At 44.5% G+C, this 19,992-nt stretch overlaps 1 protein-coding gene across 4 annotated transcripts in view; it reads left to right on the forward strand.

The window, feature by feature from the left end:
- MYO1D (myosin ID) overlaps window positions 1-19,992 on the forward strand; it is a 160,335-nt gene that overhangs the window by 66,158 nt on the left and 74,185 nt on the right. For all 4 annotated transcript variants that reach the window (XM_075774877.1, XM_075774876.1, XM_075774879.1 and 1 more), the window contains 2 exons: window positions 3,724-3,931; window positions 19,263-19,486. In XM_075774877.1, coding sequence (XP_075630992.1) covers window positions 3,724-3,931; window positions 19,263-19,486 — 432 coding nt within the window. The remainder of the gene's footprint in view (window positions 1-3,723; window positions 3,932-19,262; window positions 19,487-19,992) is intronic.

The following is a 19,992-nucleotide window of genomic DNA, read 5'->3' on the forward strand; positions in this document are numbered from 1 at the left end:
AATCAGGTGAGAAAAAGGCTCTGAGGGTAGAACAAAAAAAACCTATTCAAGCGGGTGGGATGTCACACATTAGAAACAAGGTGCTGTTGAAAGATCTTTTGCTGTTCGCAGTGGAGATTTGCCTGGATATTTGGTGATACCTGAAGTAGAATGAAAGGGTCTGGCTTACTAAATACAGCCTACGGTGTTGTGTAGCAGTGTTCTTCAACGGTACGCAGCGGTTAGAGCCTGCTTCTGCCCTCGCATGTGGAATTCGTTACAACTTACTCTTAAGATTTGTGTAATTACTATTAATATAAACAGCTGCTTTGTTTTTAATGAACGTTTGATGAGGTCCTGTAAGCTTAAGAGCAGAAATGGTGTTTACAGCCAGTAAACCAAATTAGCACACGGCAACTGGTACAGCTTTCGGGCTACGGGAACATTTGTTCTGCCGGACCCTGGAGTAGGATTAAACATCTACAGTGTAAGGTATCAGGCACTGTATTTGCATACCGTGGAATTGCTCCGAGTCCAGTCTACACTGACTTTTCTAAAGTAAAAAAAATATTAATCTTTTGGCCTGGATATTGTTTTTATTTTTGCTAAAAATTCTCCGTTCCTTGTGTTTGGGTGAGACATACCCCTCGTAAAGGGGCTGGGGGATATGATTTTTGGTACAAGCTGCACATTTTTTGAATGATTTTAGAACAGGGAGCACAAGGGATTTCTGTTCATTTATATTTAACAGGCTTCTTGGGAGCCTGGGAGCATGGAGGAGACTCCAGGCCCTTCAGGTCGGGACTCTTGCGCTGCCTGTGGGGCTTGTTTGAAGGGAGATCTAGAGTAACTCAGCGAGAGGCGATTTTGGGACACGACTTTGTCATCTGCTTACATTTGAAAAAGATCTTCTAAAAGTTCAGACCCATAAACAGATATTTAACTCCCTTACAGACCCCTGAAGCTTTCAGATTTTCTGAACCTGAAGCAGACACCTGTGTTATGTTTTTTGATGATTCTTCTTAGAGGGGACAGGATATAGAGAGAGAGATATACATGAGTGCATGTATGCCTATTTTTTCATATGTATGTATGTGTGTATATAAAACCTATAAAAAGTAACTTTCCTTTCTGTAGGAAAAGTTTGTTGCTATTGAGCCCTAAAATGCTGTAAGGTAGTTGATATCTCATATCTACCAGTAGGAAATGAAGCAAAATACAGTTAAGACCAAGGAAAGCTTGGAAAGGACACTTATGAATGAAATTTAGAAAACTTTTGAGCTCTGTGCAGACCAGTCTGCCCTTACCGATTTGTAGAAAGCAAGAGCTTAATATTCTTTTGTTGCACAAGAGATGCTGTGCGTTCACTTGGTAACTACATCTTCCAGTTGTGTGAAACGCATGTCGGGACCGTGCGTCTTGAATACATGCGATGCGTTCTTTTGTTTTAATATATAACTTCCTATCAAAAAAAAAAAAAAAAAAAGGCGGCGGTTGGGTTTCAGAAAGGGGCAGGGGGAAGAACGGCGCCTGCGAGGCGTCTGCGGGCATGGCTGCGTGCGAGAGTAATCCAATACTCGCCGTGAAGGCATCCACATGCCTATTTGCAGGCAATGTTAAACATAGCACGTAAACGACACCGAGATAGCTGTGAACTGAGAAACGTATGGCCCTGCTTCACGTGCAGACCCGGTATTTTTTCAGTAAAGCTTCATAATGTAGCGACTCGCAAAAATCTTGCTTCTTAGGAGAGCTGTACTGGGAACTGTAAATTCTAGTAGCAACCTCATGTGTTCTTTGGAGGAGAAGAAGGAGAAACAAAGGTGGTGTAGGAATGGATGTTTAATGTAGAAGTGACCTTGGAAGCCGTCGAGTTCTCCACGCAGGAGCAGGGAAGGGTCGCGGTGTCACTGAGCGGATGTATTTTGGGTTCTGCCTCGCTATAATTAGCGGCGAGGTCGGGATTTTGACTCGTTGTGACATCCAGGTCGCGCGCTGTGCTGCGGGGAAGGAGTTTGTGGCATTGCACCCCACGTGCCGTGGGAGCAACCGAAAAACAGAAGGGCTGCCAGGGTATTCCACCGCTGGTCCCACCGCCTGTGGGCGAGGAGGGAGGTGGTCAGTTTGCCTTGGGATGTCTTTAAATACCCTAGCCCTGTCTTTGTTGTAAAGGAGGAAGAGAATTCAACGGTTTTTGGACAAGTTTTCAGTTCTCTGACATTTATCCTTTTTTTTTTGGCCCTGTCGGCGGAGCAGGCCTGTTTAATAAGCGTGGGTTTGCACTGCCACCCTGGTTTTCTTTCTTTTTTTCCTAGTGTAAATGTCTCGAGGTGGAAGATTTTCCCAGTGAATTAATTATTGCGGGAGCATTTTCCTGATGAGAATAGAAAAGAGAAATCAGTGTAAAATATTTATGTCCTGTGTGTACGTGTATTTGAGAGAAGGAATGCTTTTGCCAGCTAAATATAAATGCAAAATGCTTTGTGAGTCTGAAGAGGGATTTTTTTTTAATATACCTCTTTTATTTATCAGTAAGATCCCTAGTCTGCGTGCTGTAACCCTCACACTGATGGTGTTCCCTGCTTAGACACAGTGCGTACCTCCATATTTTTTTTCCCTCTTCAAGAGCCTATTCAGAAAGGCTAATTTGATGAATGAAAGCGACAGTGTGATGTATTTCCATTCAGGCTTATTTTAGTCTGTTCAGTAACTCCTGCAGTGCACCCACTCCCCAGTAAAAAGGTTTATTGCCGCATCCATTTAATAGTAGCTGAAAATTCTGAAAGTCTAAAACATTGAGATTGATGCTTGACTTGGATCGTGGGCTTTTAAATAGAGAAGTGGTTAAGATTGCTGCATGCTTGTTTTATTTAGAACATGAATGCGGGTACTATTAGAGCGAAAACGTGTATTACATTTTTGGTTATGTCCATAAATCTTACGCAGAAAATTCATTGTTGCTTTTTGCAAACGTCTATTCACCTAATCAGCACTTTGCAAGGATGGTAACTCTTACCAAGAGCAAAGTCTGATGCAGTTATTTTCGTATTTGATTTGTAGTTGGCTTAGCTCCAATCTGCATTCTCTCTCCTAGTGTAAAAAGGAGTTTGGTGAGTGAGGATGGGAGGGAACGACTGAACAACGGTTACAGGCAGTGGCAGTGTTTGCACAAAGTGTGCCATTCAACTCTCTGCTACTTTGGTAAAGAATAAAATCTGTTAGAAATGACAACCAAAATGCTGGACAATAACGTAATTTGCAGAATTTTTAAACCTGGCTTTTCTGATAAAACAATTGATTACAGCTGGCTTCTTACGCAGACTGTGAGCAAAACAAAGCTTTTCTTCCTTGCAAAAAAACCCCCCAAAAAAACAAAAAAAAACCCCCAAAAAAACCCAATTTGAAGTTGATTGCTGAGAGTGTGAATGATGGAACTGCCAAACCTGCAGGAAGACAGTGGGGAGGTTTGTTGTGGTAGTGAAGTGAGGTCTTCACAATAATTTTTTTTTTTTTTTTTTTTTTTTAGTGGCCCACAGAATCATACCTCTGTTGGATTAATTTTCCTTGCATTTTGGATTCTGAGGATCACTATTCCTACACAGGATGTCTGAGGCAGTTCTATCTATAATCACATAGTTTTATTAGAATTTAGATGATAATTATTTCTAAAACATTTTGAAGGTTGGCCTTCTTCAGAACCTAGATGACAAGTTTACATTTGCAAATTGTACCTTGTAATTCCAGGTACAAGATGATCTCGGAATTCACTTGGCCAAACCACGACCTCCCTTCAGACAAAGATGCTGTGAAGAAGCTCATAGAGTGTCATGGGTTTCAGCATGACGTCGCTTACGGCAAGACCAAGATTTTCATCCGCACGCCTCGAACTCTGTTCACCTTGGAAGACCTCCATGCCAAGATGCTCGTGAGGATTGTCCTCTTCCTACAGAAGGTAAAGCTTAGTTTACTGCATTAAAAACTCAGTTCAAGTGTCTTAAAACACCTTTGCTGTTTTTTCAGGCTCACTTGCAAAAGCAACAAGTCTGCACAAACTCCAGCATAATGCAGTTTGATTACGGCTTAATTTTTTTAAAGCTCTTTCAGTAGTGCTCTCTATAGCTGCATTGAGGTCTTGATGTGGTGGGATGCGCTGTGAGCTGCAGGACCTATAAGATTGTTGAATACTGTTTAAAAAAACTTGCTCTTTACTCAGGGAAAGTAGGCTACCTAGAAACTGAGAAGAGTTTTTATGGACGACTCTATAAATGTGCTGCACAATGGATGTTGAGACAGGCTTACATGCATAAAAGTTGATTAGTGGATCCGTAGCTGATGGTGTACATCAACTCTAATGGTAAAACTCTTGGTGTGCAGGGGAAGGAGTGAGGAGGGAAGACAGAGTGAGAAAAGGGACAGGGAAAACTCTTCCCAGTGGCCAGCTAGGAAGAGAAGAACAGGCTCCCTAAATGAGCACCCTCCCAGAGCATCCTTTCTGGTGCAGCACGTCATCTCCCTCATCATACTATTCCATTAGTAATTACTGAGGCTTTATCAGGACCTGCGCAAAATCCCTATTGTTTTTTCTTATGATATCGTTAGTGCTGACGAACATACAATGATCAGAGCCAGATGCTCATGCATATTGGTTTATTAAGCTTTGATCATCCATGTTATTGAGTGCCCTAATGTACACGAAAAATTACAGCTGAGGGATACAGAAAGAAGGGGTGGTTGGCACACTGGCAGCAATCGCTTCCCATAGGAACCTGCTATAACGTGCAATATCGGGGTTTGCGGATGCAAGCCTAGGAGAGGTACAGCACAGGATCAAGGGAAAACACTGCTGCAGAGGCTCTGGAAACCACTGCCCCAGCAGCAGAACAGAAACTAGAAGGCCCTTAGCATTACAAAGGGTGAGACACCTAAGGCGCTGTGTAACAGGACCTTTCCTCTCTGAACATGGGATTTGAGCTTGAGATCTTTCTGGTTTTACCCTTAGGATAAATAATTTTACATTCTGTGACTTCAGGGCAAACACATTCTCAGACGTTGCTTACGAAGGTACTCTTATAAGCCGTGGGAGTTTGTTGTGACTTGACTAGCTCCTAAATCATTTAGATGCTTTTTGGGGCCACAACAACGCAATAGAAGCTGGTTTTGTAACCGCAAAAGCAACATACACCAGAGGAGAAAAAAAATGCAAGAGCTGGTTTTAGTACTTGCTGAAAACGGTGTGCTGTACGAGTGTGATCCGTCTAGCAAAGAGCAACAGCTTCTGAATGCCACAGCTGCAGAAATGGTGGAACTGACTTTGAACTGGCAGGGTTTGTTGACCTGTTCAAGATTTTTAGAAATGTATTTCTTAAAATGTGTTTTTCCTTTGTCATTCTTGGAACTTGGGGAAACGAGATCTTCTGAAACTCTTTTTGCCTGTCAGAAATAGAAACTGCTGACAGATGGGTATAAAAACTGCACAGAGAAAAAGCCTGCTGTAAAGCTATGCAGTTCATGTAAGTTTGCACAAACTTTCTAAACCTGGTGGACTGAACCACTTTTGGTGAGGAGTAACAAGACCCTGAAGGAAAAGTTACCCACTGCAAGCTTTAATAGTTTCGCGAAAACACTTTTCTTGCGTTTTCAACGCATTTGATCTGATTCCCCTTCTGGAAAGCAAAACAATTTGACCGGAATGGAAGGAGAAAGCATCAAGTCCAGGGTTGCGTCTCTGTTAGTATTTGTGATGCCAGATTGCATGGTTTATCTTCAGGAAGGAATTTTGTACGTTTTGTGTATATGTATGTGATTAGTTTTTCTGGAAATGCAAAGCTCAGGCTGCCTGAAGGATGCTGGACCTGCCTGGTTTTGAGCTTTGTGGTTCAGTGTTTTTTTCCGTTTTTTAACAGTGTTCTGAGGAGCTTCACAACAACTTTCTTGCACTACTTGTCATCTTCTTCCAGGCCTCTTCCCTGGAAACGTCAGCATAACTTTTCCAAAAGCTTATTCTGGCTTATTCTTTTGGAGTGAAATGGGGCTAATCTGCGGGGCCCCTCTCGTATGCCTCGGTCAGGTGTTTCTGGATTATTAGTTGCACTCCCACCGTGCTCGCCCTGGTTTCTCGGGAGGAGTTTCCCTGTCTGCAGCCACTTTTCCAAGCACGTTGGGCTTGCTTGGCGCATTCAGCGAGTTCACTGGGTCGTGCTGCTAATCTGGAGTCTCTCTTTCTTCCCGTAGTGGTATAAGGCAAGCTAACGAGTTCTTTGTTGAACAAAGCTACCGGGGGGACACCTTGCTCCCGGGTGACCCGAGTTTTCATATTAAACATCTGAGGAATGGAAAGGTGGCCTTTTTTGAAATTGAAAAGTGCAGTTACTGAAGAATAATTTAAAAGACCCGGTCTGTGCTGTGGAAACAGATGATGTCTCACTGCAAGGTGAGCACTGAAGCTCCTCCTTCAGATAAAAGCCACCGAACAGCGTGAGGCACAATTTTGACAGCAACATATCCATTTTTGTGAGTTTTCTGGCCTTTTCTTTAGATGGAAACTTCAGAATTATGTAGTCTGGGCTGTGATCTGGACTGGGCTCGACAGCCTTGGAGGGAGAGCAGGGCTAAAGATCCTTTTTTTGCCTCCAGAAGGTAAGTACCTGGTTAGGAGTAATGGGTCAGCTCCCCGGCTCTGTGAGGGATTTTGCTGTAGTGGGTTTGTGTGGCATCAGGTGTGCCGGATGCTATATAGAATAACTACAGTGCTTTTGGGATTGCTCTTGTTGCGACAATCAGCAAAAGTGAGAACAGTTAAATTCCCTACATGTTGTCCTATGGCTTCACAAACCTCCCTCCCCTATCTTCTCCTCTCCCTGGAGTGGAGAGGGACTAATACAAGTCTACACGGAGGCATCTTTCTCTTCTGCACTAAGTACTGAAATAGGACAGGTGGAGTTGTCATCTTGTTATTTCTCTCTGAGAAATCTCTGGTGAGATTCTAATTTACCTAAGAAAAGATTTGTGGGGAAAAGACAAGCTCCTGGAGCTTCACCCCGCTGTGGTTCATCTGTATCTCTGTTCATACTTACTGGATGTTCTTCAGCCGTGCTCCAAAATGCTTGCGAAGTGGTGGAGAGGAGCTCTCTAGAGTCCTGGAACTTGCAACTAAAGACAAGAAACACGAATGAATCTAAATGCTTACTCATCAACGAAAGAGCAGGGGTTGGGTTGATGTCTGTAGGTATGTGGTGAGATACCTTGTGCAGTGTAAAGCTGTCTGGGAAATGCTTGAATTTTCCTTCCATTTTCTATATTTCTCTTGTTTTGCTGTTAGATCTCATTTTCCGTATCAGATCACTCCTGTGTTCATGCACCAGCCGTGCTCTGCCGCCAGTAGATGGGGCAGTTGGAGACTGGCAGTGCTGAAAAAGGAACAGTCAACACAATAAAAAATAAAATCAGACTAAGGATCCGAAGAGGCCTTCTCTATACTCGGAAAGCATCAAGGCAGTTTTGCTTGTATCTTAATTTCTGTTCTCAACTTGCTTTCAATTGTTCATATAAAGCTCACAGGAAAATGCAATATTTGCTGTGTTTTCCTTACTTTAGTTTTGTCTCTAAGAACTAAAGGCGCCGAGTAAGGCAAACTGTGATACTTCTGTGAGTCACAAGATTATATCTAAAAGGAGAGATTAACTTGATTCAAAAAAATAATAATAATAATTGAGCCTTCTGTTGCCTTGGAGTTCCTCAAATTTGAATTTGGGAAAAGGAAAAGACAACTGGAGATAAAATGTGTTGTTGTGACAATAGGCGCTTGTGTGATAAAAGCTGACAGAAAATGTAAGGTGTACCCTTAAAAGCAGCCGATCGCAAGCTGGGGTCCAATAACATGTTTCTTTGCCCAGGAATGCTTTTAAATGAAAGAAGGATCTGCATATAGTGCATGTAGTGATTCTGTTTCTTGGTCTTTGAATGTACGTCTTGATTTCTAATGACCTGTATTATGTGGTGTATTGGTCTCATACAAATCACGGGACTTTCAAAAAGAGATTGAGTAATTATCTTAAGAGCTTTGTCACGTGAGTAACCCTTAACCCTTAAAATAATGCTGGTTCCTTTGTTTAGCAACGATAAGAATTTGCTTTGTAGAGTTTGGTTAAATTGAATTAAAACTGACTTCCATTTTAAGTAGATAATTTTACTTTCTTTTGTTCCATCTCTCCTGGATGTGTCTTCTCCTTTAGCTTTATCTTCAACGCTCCTTTTTTTTCCTGTGATAAAATGTTAGTGGGATTCCACGCTGTGATTTTCCTTCAGACCCAACCAAGTCATAGTAAGCAGATGTGATTTGATGTGATTTAGCCGTGGCAACTTGCTGGCTCCAGGAGAATTTAGCGAGGGAGAGCCGTCCAGTATTAGAAAACCCATATGGCAGTGGAGACATCACTGTCGGAGTCAACTCAGACGGTAATTTTAGAACATCACTTCTTTTTATGTGGTGCATCTGAGTTTATTTACTATACCTGTGGTCTTGCCATCTCTATGATTGTCTTCATGAATGCAAATGGAGCAGCTCTAATGTTAATAATAAAAATAAAAAATAAAATTTAAAAAAGCTGCCATAAAACCCCGTTGCTTTTTCTGCCCTTGGAAACATTCCCACATATTCATTAGCTTTGCAGAATAGTGCTTTGTTCAAGAAAAAAAGCCCAGCCAGCCAGCACGTGCGGTATGCAAAGATGATGTATCTTGTCAATATAATTTAGTGCACTATTTCAGTGTAATTTTATCAGACCAGTACAGCTGCATATGGTAATCGCTTCACTAAATCTTTACTGCCTAATGCAGGGGAAGCAAGAATTGTTCTTGTATTGCAGCCCAGCACCTCCTCGGACAAAAATCCTCGTGCGCAGAAGCCCCCTAAGCCCAGGAGGTGAGCGCGGCTGGAAGGAGGCAGCGCCGGCCCCGGTGCACGCCGTGGGTGTCGTACGGCATCCTCCGTACCCGGTTTGCAGAGGCTGCTCTCGGGAGAGCTGTCGCTCGCAGCCCCGCAGCTGCAATCACCATGGCAACATTTCCCAAAACCCGGCAGGGAAGAGCAGAAAGAGAACCACAGCTGACTTGTCATAATTTAATGTTTCACCTTCCCTTTCTTCTCTATCCCCATGAGTCCTTGAAGCATGGTGCGCTGGGAAGCATTAACCACAAAGGGAAGGTTTCGCTCTGACAAAGGAGGCGTTTTCACGTCAGATTATGGAGAGGCAGTAATAATCTGATGAGGGCTTCGGTTCAGCGACCCAAATAAAAGGTGATGCAATGCGTTTGCCATCCGGACTCAAGGCATTTACCATCTTGAGGGAATGTGTTTGTGCAGTTTTGAATGTAAGCGGAAATAGGTCTGTAATTACATCTGGATTTGTACCCTGAACCGAGGCTTTGATCTCGACATGCTTTGGCAGGGAGAAGCTGTGAGAGGAGATGCTGTAGCTCCTTCCAGAGCAGCAGCATGTGGGTGCTCAGGACCAAGTAAAGTGAAGAATTGGATGGAGCTGCTGTGTGGACGGTGCTGCTTGGCAGTATGGCCAAGCTGATCTCTTAGCGGACTGATCCGGCTGCTTCTCCCGTGCTGCTTCCCTCCCCCGTGCTACCAACGTCACCTGTCCGCTTCCACTGAATGCATTGAGGCATCTCAAACTCAAAACCCCACCCCCACCTCCAAAAAAAATACCAAAACAACAAAAAACCCCCACCTCCTACCAAAAAAACTCCCAAAAACCAAATGGAGTATTTTCTGCCAGGTTAGCTCCAAAACCGGCTCACCTTCCCTCGGATGAACATTCATGCTGGTAAAAGGGACAGTTGGGGGGATGCCTGTGGGGGAAAGCAAAAAAGGGAGGATTGAATCCCACCCTTTCAGTTGCGGGGGCACTGGGGCACCTGGATACTGGCTTATTATCTTTTTCTCCTCCAGGATACGCTGTGAAAACATGCTCTAATCTAAATCAATGTAAATACCTGTTTATTCTTGAGCAAGGGAGGAGGAGAGGACACTGTATGTGCATCGCCATTTCAAAATATGGTCCAGCAACTGCCTGTTCCAGAACTCTTGTCTCCCGGCTTCGAGCCCTTGAGCTTCATGGCCGTTAGTCACCTGAAAACTTTGTTTCTTAAATCCCATGTGTGCGGGGAAAACCAATAATGCAAAAAGCCCTCCCAAACTCTTCCCCAAGCCTGTTGCCAGCATCACAGAGAATGTATTTGTGCTTTGGCGAGTGCATGAGCGAGTTCAATAAGCCCAGGCAAAGTGCCCAGCAGCAGCAGCAGAGCAGGTAACTGCCCGGTTCTGTAAATGCTTCATTTTCGTCTTCTGTTTTTTGCAGCGCTGCTTGTAAATTCTCATAAATGAGGACTGCAAAGCCAGCTGCGGAGCCTGCGGTTGGGTGTTACTGCTGCCCGCTGCTCGCGCCGTCCTGCTTCTCAGGTTTTGCTTTACTTGATTTCAGTTTGCAGAACATGTCGGAAAGACTTTAAAAGGAATCTGAATTGCTTGCCGTAAGGGATCGGAGGAATGGAGGAATGCTGCGTCCCCATGTCCCTCTGGAAATCCCAGTCTCAAATGTGACTTTTTTCCCTTCTTGAATAGGCTTCTTTCAGCAAACATCTCTGCAGTCCCTTGTTTGTCAAGGAAACTTTTTATAGTTCTGATCTTGTCCATTGACTATTTCAGGTTTAACTCTGTCTTTTCATGGTTTGGGGTTGGGTTTTTTTCATGCTCATTCATGTGTGTCATAGACAAATTGAGAAGACCGGATTCTGTAACCATTGCTCTTGTTTTCATGGAAGGGAATTAATTTTTTGTTACCTCCTGAGCTTTTCATTTTTTAAAAGGTACCAATCTGCTGCACCTGAAGATGTCTTTAAGCTTTGTTCAAACTCTCTAAAAATACTGCCAGTGTGGTGTAAATTAAAGTGAAATAGCATTCAGCAACCTTAACTTGGAAGAGATCTTACTTTAACGTGATAGTAAAAATACCAGATCACGTGAACTGTGCCTATAATAAGGCAGAGATGCACAGACAATTTCTGTGCGTATCTTATTCCCCAACAGGACACTGCAATAGAAGTCACAGTCCCTTTGAGGGGGTTTGCCACTCCTTCATGGGGATAAAAATAACCATATAGTGATTGATCTGTGTTTGCTGAAATGTTTCTGAAATTTATTTTTTCTTTTCCGCAACAATTAATACTGGCCTCCCCAGCAGAAATGTCTGGTTTAGTGGTGTTTGTGTCATCTGGGCAAAGGTAAGTAATGTTTTCTAGGTCTTTGCACGGCTCTCTTTTCCCTGTATCTGCTCTTTGTTCTCGAAAGGCAGAACATTGCTGTCAGAATTTCAGAAATGTAGATGGAGCTTCATCCCCAGCCGCTTCACTAAATCGATGTAGGTTTTGAACTGTAGCAGCTGCTGTGCCGCATCAGACTGAAGGTCCGTCGGGAGCACGGTCATGCCTCCAAGAGATGCCTCGGAGGAGAGCAGCAGGGCAAGTGAGCATCGTACCTCTCCTTAGGAGTTCCTTCATCCCTTCAGACGTTTGGACTTGGGATGACCTAAGACTGAATATGGTTTTTTGTATTCAGCAACACCTGCTGGATTTCTCTTCCCTGAACTTGTCCTCAAACGTGTCACCAGCTTTTAGGTTTTGTAGCCTTCTTTGGCAAGCTCAGCTAGCCACTGCATGGAGAGATCTTGCTTTGTTTGGGTCCTTGCATCTGCCAGCTTCTCTTGATAGCCACCCGTTCCTGTACCGACAAGGCAGGACTTCACTCAGGACTCTGGATGTCTGTCACGTCACCTTGTCCTCTCTTCCCACAGAGAAGTGTCCTAGCTTATTTAACTTCTCCACATTTAGAGGTTGTTCTGTGCTTCTGGTTGTCCTTGCAGTCTTTGCCAGCAATAAACACTGAAGATTATGAAATGATCTGTGTTTTTGTATCTTCAGCAAGAAAAACGCTACCTTGATTTTTCATGGGATGAGAGAAGGTTCCTGCTGCCTTCTAATGGCTTCTCTGCTTCCCTAATACAGGAGCTGTGGCAGTTCCCTTCCTCTGCTCATCCTTTTTCCCAACATCTTCCTTCCCTGCTCGTTGCCAGAACCAGGAAACTCCATAGAGTGCAACCAGGACAGTGGGGCGCTGCCGATAGGGCACGCCTGAGGGCCCCAAATGGACCAGGTAGGTCCCGATGAGTAGGAGGGTGGCAAAGAGCTTTCAGGCTGAACCGCAGCAGCAGCAGCTCAGGTTTGGCCTTGAAGGAGACGTGACATTTGCTGCAGCCGTTGCTGAGCAGCAGAAGGAGCTGCGGGAGAAACCCAGGCCAGCTCTGCATCCAGCACGTCACGTGTACGTGCGTGAGTCTCATGTCTGCCACTTGCTTATAACCACTGTTCCTTTGATAATTTTTATGTTTATTATTGGACACGGTCTTGTTAGTACAATCTAATTAATCTCCGAGTGGGACCCTTCTCTCTTTCCTAGCTCGTGGAGTATTGTTTCTATTAAGCAGAGCGATAGAATGAACGTTGTTCAGCTGACTCATGTGAAAAGAGAAAATAGCATTTAGCAAATTAAGCAGCTCTTCCTACTCGCTGTTTATATGCTCTGTAATGTGATCTATTAGAATGGGGAGGCTTTGATTTAAAACCATTTGCCTCAAACCTTCTACGGGATCTGAATTTACTTGAATTGGGAAAACGCAGATCGCAAGTCATGGTGTGTGCCAAGTACCCGGTGGGTGCTGCGTGTGAATATTAGCCACTCCATCTCCAGAGGAGATGACCCCTTTCAAAGCAATCAGGAATAGTATAATTAAAGCTTGCTTCAGATTTGAGCGTTTATTCAAACTGCAGTGCCTCAGAGGACCCCGTGGCAGAGCTGCATGCAGCTCCTGCGCTGCACTATTGACTTAAATATTTAATAAACCTTTCCTGTTTGAGATCCTTTAAAGCTGTGCAGGAAGGTTCACGCCTGTGTGAATTTCTAGCTAGGTTTTGTTTTATTCTTTTCAGTTTGGATGCCTGGAGGGCAGCTTGTGCTAGGGCAGCATGAAATATTGATCACGAAACAGTTCAGGCTAGTGCGAAGGAGGCCTGGTGGGAGGAGGTGTGCTGTGTTACAGCAAGCATGAAATAGTTTTCCAAGGTTTACTTAGTTGCAGAACTGCTCAAAAATATAACACTGACGTTTAATGTAGACGAGCTCGGTTTGTTTGCTGAATTCTGGGCATTTGTTTGCTTGCTTTTATGTTTGGATTGCGTGCTATGTGGGTTTTCTTCTATGTTTGCAGAGATTGCAGCATCTAGGTCAAATCTAGATTATCCCTTTTTCCATGGAAGAGCTACAGGCGAGACGATCTCGGCGTTCAGGGCCCAGCCTGTCTGGTCTGCTGGTTTTCCCTGTGCTCTGCAGGGCCCACTTGATTGTTTTCCTTTCTTCCTTCCTTTTTTGGTTGTGTTTGTTTGTTTGTTTGTTTTTTTTAATGGGAAGTAGATTGGTATGTAGGATTTATATTCTGCTATGGTGATGCACTTGATCTGTATTTGATAGAAGCTCACTGAGGTTTTTAAGCTGATGCTAAAGGCATGTCCAGATCTCCTTTTCCATTCATTTGAATTTTAATTTATTAAATTTGAATCAAAAAAACCACCTGAATTAAACATCCTTCAGAAAACATTTCAGTACATCCTGTAAGACAAGACATGACTCTTGGTCTGGATGAACGCTCCATTTCATTTTGTGCAAGTCCCGGTTTCAGAAGCTGCCGCACTGGGAGCAGGGGAACCACCGACGGGGTCACCGAGCACCCGGAGCTGCGCAGGAGACTCTCTTGGTCTGGAGCTTTTCGTGGTCCCAGTGGTCGCTTCCACCTCACCGAAGGAGTCAAAAAAAGGAATGTGGGAAAGCAAACAGCAAGGAGCTCTTTTCACTGGAAGCAGCCATAACAAGATACACCCTTTCTAATGTTCAGGAGTTTTCACTGAATTTCTTGTGTTGTTCAGACTTTGCTTTCCATCCTTTTCCTTTCTCTCTATCCATCCTCCTAGCCCTTTAGTCATAATTTCACTTGTCCTCTTAATCTTTCTTCTCCTGACCTTTAGGCAGTCAAAGCATGGAGGAGAAGGCAGAGGTATTGAAAGAGATGTGGAGAGACTGTTGGTGCAGATGGGGTAAGGGGGAATAATTTTAATTAAAAAAAAAAAGTCTAGAAATGCCTTTTCTTTCTATTTGCAATGTAAACTTGCTGATAAGTTTCTGCTCCTGAGTCTTTAATTTGCTCATGGTCACCTTCCCCACGCACACGTGTTGCGGAGCCAACACATGGTGCTGGTTATTCCCCTTCCGATGCCCTGCCCTGCCTCATCTCCTTGGCAGCTCTTGGAGAGGACAGTCTCTCCCATAGCGTGTCCTGCACGGTGTCTCTTGCTTGGTCGCTAGACACCACGCTAACCGATGACACAATCGATTGCTTTGGAGTCTGCTCTTCAGTGTGTCCCTTTGGAAATTGTCACTGAACAAGTTTTTCTGTGAGCTTGACTTCCAATGGGCTTGTCCTCACACCCCGCGGTGACAACAGTTTTGTTTGTGTGACCGCTTCACTGCTAGTGCTCTCCAGTCTTCATCACGTCCTTCCCTTGGGTCCTGCACACCTCGTCACCCCCCCAAAATACTGCCAGATCCTTCTGCAGTCCTCTACCTGTTTGGCTTGGCATGCAGTCTCGTGGAGCTGTGCCTGGCTACGAGCTTCACGTGTGCTGGTTGGGATTTGGAGATCAGAGAAGGCAGATGGCTCTTGAGCTCATTCTGAAGCGTTTCCAGCAGTGTCACTCTAATTTGAGGCTTGCTCTACCCTGCTGTTGATTTTTCCTGAAGGATATATGGACTTGCCTCTTTGAGTCTTCAGTTCCTCTGTCAGATTTCGTTGAAGCTGGCTGGAGATTCAGAAGATACCAGGGCAACCTCAGGAGGTCAGACTGGGACAGGGTTATCTTTAGTCTCATTGCTGTGCGAAGCCGGGTTAACCAGAAACGAAGGCTGCAGAATGGTGGCAAAGGAAGTGCCGTTTTCTCCTTGCCTGTAGGAGGGGTGATACAGGGCACTGCGATTCTCAGGCTTGTTTACCCTCTCCGTGCAAGGTTTGCTAAATGCAAGTGCTGAAACTACCGGCTTGCTGGTGCGTAGCTTTGATTTAAGTTCAAGCTGAAAGCTCTTCTCTAGTGGTTGAGTTTCAGAAAGCTGATACGTGTGAGCTGTTGAATCCTTTCTGAACTTGGACTTTATCTTGGGTACAGAGAGACGAAAGAAAGTAGAATCCTGGATGTACAGGTCTTCTTTCTTTTGGGTTTTTTGGCACATGGTTCTCCTGTATTTGGCCATGGCTCTACTATTGTCCTCCAGCATGTAACAGAAAAGTCACTTTTGCAACATGAGAAACTGTGTAGAATATCTGCTAAATGTTGTGATAAACTTAACACTGGAAATATTTTTTTCTTCTTCATTTAACAGTGCTTAATGTTCTTGAGTTACGAACCGGAGGTGGGGGGAAGAATCGGAAAGGTAGACTGAGAAGAGGGAGCACTCTTCCCAGTATTCACGTATGAGAATGGTGCGTGTTGGTAGGAGACACTCCAGCATCCTCGTTTGTCTTGTGTGTGGTTCTGACCCATTGCTCACAACTGCACAGCACAGAGTATGCAAAGTGGGCTGCTGAAGGGGAGTTTGTTGCTTTGACAACCTCCTCTTGTTTGTAGGTTTGAAGGGTCCGTGTTGCGGGAAGAGTCTGCGAGACCATCAGGCAGTCAGCTTGCCTTGGCAGCTCAACATTACTGATGGGCTGCTTTAAGCAGAAATGAGCCCTGTGCTTGAAAAGAAAAAACTAAGGCGCTAGAAAAACAATTAATTTTAAAAAATGTCCGTACCCCATTCCCTGGGAAAAGTTTGTTCTTATCTTTGGCTTTCTCCTTACTTTTGGGACGAGCTGCCGTTGTGGCTATTAGGAAGGTCTTTACTAGGAGTCAGGTTATCCAGTTATGACAACTTGATTTGAGAACATGCTTTTCATTAATAGTTTACTGCTTGCGTGTAGCCAAGGGGCATGCCTCGGCTGGATAATTGGATTTGGAAGGCTAGTGTTTGGAGCAATTGTGACACTTCTTGCTGTGAAGCCAATTTCTGCAGCGATGCAGCTGATACAACATCGGGGCAATCTGTTACAGCGCCTTTGTTCCACGGATGCCTGGCTGGTGTGAAAAATAACCACAGCAAGAGACTTTCCTCAAGAGCGTGCCTACATCAAGGAAGCAAAATCAAGACTTTGTTCTGTATCTAAAAACAATTCAAAATGTTTTGGGGAAAAACTGACAGAAGTGGAGCTCTACAAAGTCTTTACCATCTTAAACAAATTTACCATGCGCGTTCTTTTCTTGAGATCCTTTATAACATTCAGAAGGCTGTTTAGCTGCGACCTGGAACCCTTCGTTCCTCATTTCTCTTCTTATTAAATTAAAAAATGAGAAGTTGGCAGTAGGATTTTTACCCTGTTTATCATGTTTACTCTCTGTAGAGTCCTTGCAGGTACATTTTGTGACACTTCAGTCTACGTTCAAATGTCTCAAGCAATCTGAGTCTTCCACACTTTTCTTTCAAAAAGGGCACAAATTGCTTCAGTACTCTTTAGTTGCTCAATTATTTTATCCTGGTTGCTGATTCTGTCAAATTCATACAGTTTCTGAATCTGATATGTCCTCAGATGTGGAAGTGCTAGGTTTAAATCACACTTTGGGTGAAATCCAGGCCCTGTACAAGTCAGTTTTAGCTTGTGGCTTCAGGAAGCCCTGAGCTTCTCAGAGGCCCTTTACATAGCAACGTTCTCGTATCTCTTCGTGGTATGCAGGTTACATGGAACTAAAACTACAATTCGAATTGAGTGCGCTAAAAGGGAATACTAAGAACAGCATATGTGGTGCAGGGGATGCTGCTGTCTCTCAATCTGCTAATGATTTCACAGAATAAATAAAGTGATAGATATTATTTTATATGGATGCAGTGTTTGGATTTTCAGTCCCGATCCACTACTCGCCGTTCTACTCGCACTTGCTCTTCCTGCCGGTTCTGTTTGTCTGGGCAGTAAGAGCTGATTTGCTGCCATGGTTGCAAGGACTGCTTTTTGTGCTTCCTGCTCTTCCCGTTGCCATCCCGTGTCGTCCCTCACTTCCCCAGCTCTTCCTGCCGTCTCTGAAGTAGTCCCTGTTCCCACACCCTCCTCGGGAGAGGGACTCCGGGCAGCGGCTGGTGTCTGGTAAGGAGCACATTGCCTTCGGTCACCTTGCATGTGTTGAGTTGTTCCCCTGGTTACTTGCTTTGCTGCATTTTCCTACACTTTGCTGTCCAGGAGTATTTCCCTCCTCCTCTTCCTACCATATACAATATGCAATGTATAGGACTGAGCTGGGCTCCATCTGCTTCTCAGGCTTAGAAGCTGCAGTTTGGTCTTCACCATGCTAAATGATCCGCAGAATGGCAAAGGGTTTCTGTAGGTGACTTCGTACCATTTTGAGGACTGGGCTCTATCCTGGAATAGTGTTGGAGGTTGCATGCTTACAGTCAGTTTGAGATGATAAAATAAAAGTGAGGGATGGATTGGCTCAGCCTTGCTCTCAGATGTTTGGGCAACGTTGTGTAGGGTCCTGACTCTTTCGTGCCATACTGGAACACAAATGTACTTTATGGAGCATCAGACACAGAACCCCAGACTGGCAGGGGCTGGCAGGGACCTCTGGAGATCATCTCATCCAACCCCCTGCCAGAGCAGGATCACCCAGAGCAGGTCACACAGGATGGTGTCCAGGCGGGTTTGGAATCTCTCCAGAGAAGGAGACTCCACAACCTCTCTGGGCAGCCTGTCCCAGTGCTCGGTCACCCTCAGGTGGAAGAAGTTTTTCCTCGTGTTGAGATGGAACTGCCTGTGTTCCAATTTGTGCCCGTTGCCCCTTGTCCTGTCGCTGGGCACCACTGAGAAGAGTCTGGCCCCATCCTCTTGACACCTGCCCTTTAGATATTTGTAAGCATCACACCAGTGAAGTGGCGGGTGCTCAAGCGCCTCCCCAGTTGGATTGTCTGTCGCAAATGGGAGATGTCCCACACAAGGACCATGAGGTCAAAGGAGAAAGAGGAGGAGTTCCTCTGACAGATCTTGGAAGAAGCGAATCCTCTGCTTTTGAGGGGTTTGGAACCCAAAGTCTCTATTTCCTCTTTGAATTTTGAGTGTGTAGAGAAGAGCACCCCCTCACTTCTGCTATACTGCTTGCTACGTATAGTTTTTCCCAGCCAGATATTAGGATTATCAGTAAAGCTGTCAAGAGAACCTTTGACATCAGCTTCATGAAGTGAATATCATGTTGGAAATTGCCTCGGGTAATTAATTAATTCTTCTGTAAATAGAAGGCTTGATATGCATCAGTGGTGCTATGGGATGTTTCTCAAGAGGGAAATAAACTCTCCAGCAGGGCCTGTAGCGGCAGCGAAGCACTCTTCGTAGGCAGGAGACTCATTATCCTTCCAGTTTAATTCTACGAGGAAACAAAAATACAATCTTCATCTTGGCAGATTATATTAGAGGGAAAGTACAGCTGTTGACGAATCCCTCGGGGACGTGCATGTCGGCCGGAGAGCGCTCAGGTGAACAACGCGTTTCTCTGGTTACAGGATAGAAACAGCACAGCCTGGCTGAGCGCCGCCATGCTCCATCGTGCGCGGGGTCCTCAAGCGAGGAGTCGGTAGCGATGTATGGTCATGCCAGCACCGCTCTCTTCCTGCACTCGGTCCCAGGGCGCCTCTTTGCACAGGGTGTGGGAAGGAGAAGCCCAGAACATGGCGTGTTTTCTGCCTGTGGTGCACTCCAGGCACAAATAAGACTCGCTGCGGAGCTCGTCTCCCATCCGGCAAGTTGGGAGGATATCATGTGGTTTGCATATTTGCTTGCTTTTCAGCGCACGGCCAAAGTAGATATTCCCCAAACTATTTTCAAAGTAATCTTTTATAATCAGAGTTAAAATTGTTTCTCGATACACTGGTAAACGCGGTGTTTTTTCAGTGATGTTTAATTGGATTTGATTGGCACAGAGAAGTCACTTCCTTTAATATAAAACTAATATATTCATGGATTTCAGCAGTGTAGGAGGAGTACAGAAAGAAAAAAAAAATCCTGCTTTTTATTGCTAAAACCGTCTTCTCCACTGACTCTTAGGTTTGGAGGGGCACTTTGGCTCGCCTTCGCTACAAGAGAACAAAGGCCGCCCTCACGATACTCAAGTATTACCGCCACTACAAAGTGAAGGCCTACATCCATGAGGTTGCCCGACGCTTTCACAATGTGAGGCTAATGAAGGATTACGGCAAGCACGTGCAATGGCCCACTCCACCAAAAGTGCTGCGCCGATTTGAAGAGGCACTCCAGACCATTTACCATAGGTACAAAGAAAACCTCTTGTCTTTTCAGACTAACTTAGAGGAACGAACAGCTACTGCTTGTTCCGTGAAACGTGGAAAAATGACTGAAGAACATTAACTGGACATCATAGATTAAAATGTCCGTAGCTCTTGGTACCCTTGATTCTGTTTCAAAGATTTAGTCAGGATGGACATTGTATGTCCTTCCTTGGCCCATTTTTGGTTGGTCTCAAAAGAAAAGAACAGCTGCTGTTAAACAGCGGGGAGAGGACAAGAATCTCTTCGACTTTGTCAGGACTTCTAGTAAGCCAGTACTTTTCTGCAACAGAATCAGCAGTGTCCTACCGTCTACCCACATTCTATGTGCAGAAGAGGTATTTTATACCTTTATTACAACCTCCCGATATCTAAAAGCTAGTGACTTTTTCTCTGGTAAGTTGTAGACGAAGTAGTTGCGATTCCAATTTGAAAAAATGATGACTTCTGAAAGTCACTGAGCGAGAGAAATGTTGGCTGGATGGGGCCTC

Source organism: Balearica regulorum, chromosome 24 (assembly GCF_011004875.1).
Source record: "Balearica regulorum gibbericeps isolate bBalReg1 chromosome 24, bBalReg1.pri, whole genome shotgun sequence".
Taxonomy (NCBI): domain Eukaryota; kingdom Metazoa; phylum Chordata; class Aves; order Gruiformes; family Gruidae; genus Balearica; species Balearica regulorum.